Source organism: Quercus lobata, chromosome 8 (assembly GCF_001633185.2).
Source record: "Quercus lobata isolate SW786 chromosome 8, ValleyOak3.0 Primary Assembly, whole genome shotgun sequence".
Lineage (NCBI taxonomy): Eukaryota > Viridiplantae > Streptophyta > Magnoliopsida > Fagales > Fagaceae > Quercus > Quercus lobata.
This window is the reverse complement of record NC_044911.1, coordinates 1,509,194-1,514,034: the sequence shown is the minus strand read 5'-3', so window position 1 is coordinate 1,514,034 and position 4,841 is coordinate 1,509,194. Positions and strand designations below refer to the sequence as shown.

The 4,841-nt window shown below is 37.9% G+C and overlaps 1 protein-coding gene across 1 annotated transcript; it reads left to right on the top strand.

Moving 5' to 3' along the window:
- Positions 1-679: 679 nt before the first annotated feature.
- Positions 680-4,048, top strand: LOC115954421. Its single transcript, XM_031072272.1, has 4 exons — positions 680-1,800; positions 2,024-2,230; positions 2,324-2,415; positions 2,498-4,048. The coding sequence occupies exons 1-4, from the start codon at positions 1,009-1,011 to the stop codon at positions 3,216-3,218; spliced, it is 1,812 nt and encodes a 603-aa protein (XP_030928132.1). The 5' UTR covers positions 680-1,008; the 3' UTR covers positions 3,219-4,048.
- The last annotated feature ends 793 nt before the right edge of the window (positions 4,049-4,841 follow it).

Below are 4,841 nucleotides of genomic sequence, written 5' to 3'. Positions count from 1 at the left end.
CAAAACCTCTAACCAGCATCTTAGGATTACCCTTAAGAAATCTTCATTTTAATTACTTTGTGTGTGGGGATGAGGGGATTAAACACATTCAAGATAAAATCACATGCTCAAAGAGCACTGGACACCCCTAAATAGCAACAAAAGAAAAAAAAAAGCATTAATTCTACACAAAAATAAATAAATCTTGACAATTCCCTCTCAACAATTTTGGTCCCATGGTTATAAAAAAGGAAAATATTCAAGTTATTACAATTTTACTATATATAAATAAAAACTTACAAATTGATTTGTTAATAAATATAAATGTGCCACTTGAATAAAATAATAAATGAGTATTTGAAAGTACTTTTTATAATTGATGATACATCAATTTATAAGACTTATGTAGTGAAATTTGTAGTGTGCAAACCAATGTCAATGCCCTTTTCCCACCCAATCAGCAGTCATCTTCAGGTTGCTACTAGCTAGTCAAAAAATAATCCAAAACGATGTCATTTCAAGGAAAAAAACAAAAGATGTAAATCACAAGTAAAGGCAGAGCAACCGGCAGGTTAATTTGTCTCTATGATTGATTATAATATAATTCAAAATTATTACTACGCTGACACATCACCAGCCCTCAAATATGACCGTTACAGTCCTCAACGTTCCAAAATTCTAAAATTCAAAAAGTTAGCTCCTTTTTGGGTCCCTTTACTAAAACCAAAGCTTACCGTTGCCAACGTCCACTCACTACTACATGAAAACTCCGTGAATCTTGATCTCACCACCAAAACATTCAATGCTTCTTCTTCAGCTCTGCTTTGATCAGTACAAAATCAATTCTTTTTGACTCCTCTTCTTCTTTTGGTTCCTAATTCAATTCTTCTTTGTTTACTATTCTTGAATTTCTTGGTTCTTTGTTGGGTTTCTTTCTTTGATTTCAAGTTTTAATCTTTTTCTTCTTTCTTTTCTCAAATCTCAATCTCTGCTTGAGTTTGACAATTGGGTTTTTGAAAAAGGGCTGCCATGGCAACATTGGCACCAGGAATACTGATGAAGCTTTTGGATGGCATGAACACGGGGATGAAACCCACGAGTGAGCACAGAAACTCGCTTTTACAGGTCACAGATATCGTTCCGGCTGATCTTGATGAGAAGAATCTTTGGCCAAGCCATGGATTTTACATTAAAGTCTCTGATTCTTCTCACTCAATCTATGTCAGCCTTCCTTCAGAACAAGATGATTTTGTTCTCAGCAATAAAATGCAGCTTGGGCAGTTCATCTATGTCGATAGATTGGAGCCGGGATCTCCTGTTCCCGTCATAAAAGGAGCTAAACCAATCCCAGGCCGACACCCATTTGTGGGGACACCAGAACCGTTAATGGGTCTTAGAGAGAAAGGTGAACCAAGGTCCAGTTCAAAGCTCTCGGCTCAAACTCACAGAAGGGGTTCTTGGGGGACAGGAGGGACAGAGGGTGTCTCTGTTTCGTCTCCCATGGTTTTCAAGCCGGTTAATTTGGATTTCGATCAGTGTAGTACACCGGTGAAAGAGCGTGGTAGTAATAATTTTCCAATGTCTCCGATGATAAGAAGAGGGAGGGTTGGCAAGGATGGAAATTGTAGCGCCGGTGGGGGTATTAGATGTTCATTTGGTGGTGGGCTCTTGGCAAAGATGGTGGATAATAATAAGGGAGAAAGCCCTGCTGCTATGCTTAGGAAAAGCTGTGTAGCCCCTTCTTCTGCTTCGAAATTCCCGAGGAGTAGGAGCGTTTGTGAAAGAGAGCCTAAGATCCCAATAAGTCCCTTCAACTTAGCTGTAGGTACATTGTTCTCTTTGTTGTTTTGAATTTGAATTCTTCATACAGCAAACATTATAACAGGATCAATTATGAATGCTTTTCTGTTATGTTGTGTTATAGACACCTTTCCAGTGCCCAATTCTGTTGAAAAAATTGTTGTAGATTTTTACTTCCTAATTCAAATTACGTATAATTATTGGTAACTTTTGTTATAAATTTGACATAAATGTATTTTTCTAGGAAAAGAAAAGTGCCACTCCTCCGCCGAGTGCACGGAGTGCAAAAGTGGCAACTTCCCTCAATATGGGTGGAGACGCCCAGAACTACAACTCAAACTCAAAGGTGACACCTCAGTTACAATCTCAGCCTGATAATCCAGCTTCTGATATCAGCACCAGCACCAGTCTCCCCATGAATTTACCTGGAAAACTTAGCATATTGGGCAAGGTAAATTTCCTTCCTGAGTCATCTGTACCTACCTCAGAGCTTTTTTTGACTAAATTTTGCAGCTCCATTTGCTTATTATTCCATGCTTTACAGGAAGCAGTGCAGCAGCGAGAAACAGCTCAGAAAATTGCCCTTCAAGCACTAAGAGATGCTTCGGCTACTGAAACACTAGTTCGGTCTCTCAAGTAAGTATAAAAATCCTTCTATTAACTTATTTCTGTAGTGAACTTCCTAGTTGATCTAATATACTGATGTGGTTTACTGTAGGATGTTTTCCAACTTAAGCAAATCAGCTAAACCTGATGCTCCTGCGGCTTGTTTTGATCGGTTTCTGGAATTTCATCACCAAATTGTGCAAGCAGTGACTGATATGGTGTCCATTCAATCAGCTACTTCGGCTTCCGAAATGGCTCAAAATCCAAATGCCAAAAAATCTGAAGAAGAGTCCCCTGGATTTCACGAAAACATACACAACTCAATGGACCAAAGCCGAAATTCAGAACTAAATTTATCCAAAAGGCGAACAGCATTATACAAATCCATTGCAGTCTTTCCTGAAAGAGGTGAGCAGAAGACGAGTATGGGAAAAGTTCTGAGATCAAATTTCAACCACAAGTCATCTTTGGATAGAAAACCGTCTTCCCCACTTGGAAAACTGCCACTTGAAGCTGCTGCTATAGGTGAAAACGATGAAAACAAGAAACCGGCCTCTTCCTACAGCAGCCTAAGCAATACAATCAAATTGGGGAAACAGGTTGAAACAGAAGCTGGAAACTGGTTTATGGACTTCTTGGAGAAGGCATTGGAAAAGGGCATGAAGAAAACAAAAGGAGCAGCAGATGGGGATATTAAGAAAGTTCCTCAGTCTCTCATACTGAAGGTTATTAACTGGGTTGAGGTAGAGCAATCTGATGGTAGTAAGCGTCCGGTTCATCCCAAAGCAGCACAGGTGGCCCGGAAGTTGAGGATCAAGATGAAGAATCCTTGAATACAGAACATAAGCAGAGTCTATCAAATTTTTTCTTTTTATTGGCATTGTCTATGTTCCAACTATATGGAGATTCTGTTTGCAGTTGTTGAATCTCTTGTGCATGCATGTACACGTATCGATCGAAGCATTTATTCATATATTCATTCATTTTCCTTTAACTAATATATCTTGTGTTGCTCATTGACCAAATTGTTAAGATAATCTTAAATAGTTGCTGCTGGTTGTCAAAAAAATTTTGAGCATTTGCAGCACAACAAAGACACTGTATACTAGCAACGCATAGACAAAAGAGTAAATCCACTGGTGTCAGATATTTATTTATAGTAGATTGCAAAGTTTCTGGAATTTAAGGGTGAAATACTGAGATGAGGGTAAATTCTGGTTTTGGGATTGGAAGACATGCCGACTTTTCAGAACTCTCAAGTATGCAACTTGTGGGACCAAAGCGCAAGGTAGCAACTTGTGGCTGGGATAGATTGATTTACTGGTAAGTTAGTTCTCACTCTGATATTATTGTGGACTCATACATGCATATTTTTTGGTACGACTCAGTTATTTTATATTCTACATGCTGACTTATGCAATGTATATTTCTAGACTTGATTGATAGTCATCTTTCTAAACTTACGCAATGTATATTTCCACTCTTTAATTCATTGTAAATATCTGATACAGATTAGTGTAGTATTATTGTAGTAAAGAAAAGTTCTGGGAGTTTTGTATGATGACTCAAATAACAGAACATCCTTGGAGTAGATGTCCATGTAGATACTGGGTTTGTCTTTGTAGCATCCCACATTTATCATTAATTTGTGTTCATGGATTGATATAGTGAACCAAAAGTTGTTGCTTTTTCAACATCTGATTTCTTTCTTTCTTTCATTTGAAGATATCTGCTTCCTCCTCATGCAATAATATAACGATTATTTTAAGCCTTTATGCATTTAAGGATGTGTTCACCTTGAAGGTTGAAGACCTAATGAGAGATGAGTGGGGCTGACTGACCACAGATCCCAAGTAACAAATTGCTTCAACATTCTGTATACTCAGCTGCCTGCAACATCTCAATATTGTTATAGTCATCCTGAGCCATCCTGAGCCCAGGGTTCTATACATATATATATATATATATATATATATATATGTAACTTTGTAACTGAAGACATAGGAATTTAAACCATTAGTTGCCATTATCTACATTGCAAACGTAGTGGTCTTATAGAGCATTTGAGAGCCAGGAGCAGATGATATCATGATACAAGCACTTCACATTCTACCAAACACGATCCAAATGACATCTATGCCATGGTCTTATAGCGCATTTGAGAGCATCAAGAGCAGATGATACAAGCTCTTACATTCTACCAAACATATTTCAGACGACATCTATGACAGAAATTTTTTTTTTTTCCAAAGTCATTTAGACACTTATTAGCTATGCATGTGAAATGCTCTCTCTCTCCCTCTCTTTCCATAACAAAAATATGTAAAGGACCTGCATAACCTGTGCTTGCGCGTTGAATTGATTGTTTCTTATGTGCTTCTATCCCTTCTAGCCTAGTTATTAACGTTGAGTTCCATTGCAACCAACCCCCAAGTCATTGATTGGAGTCTCATAAC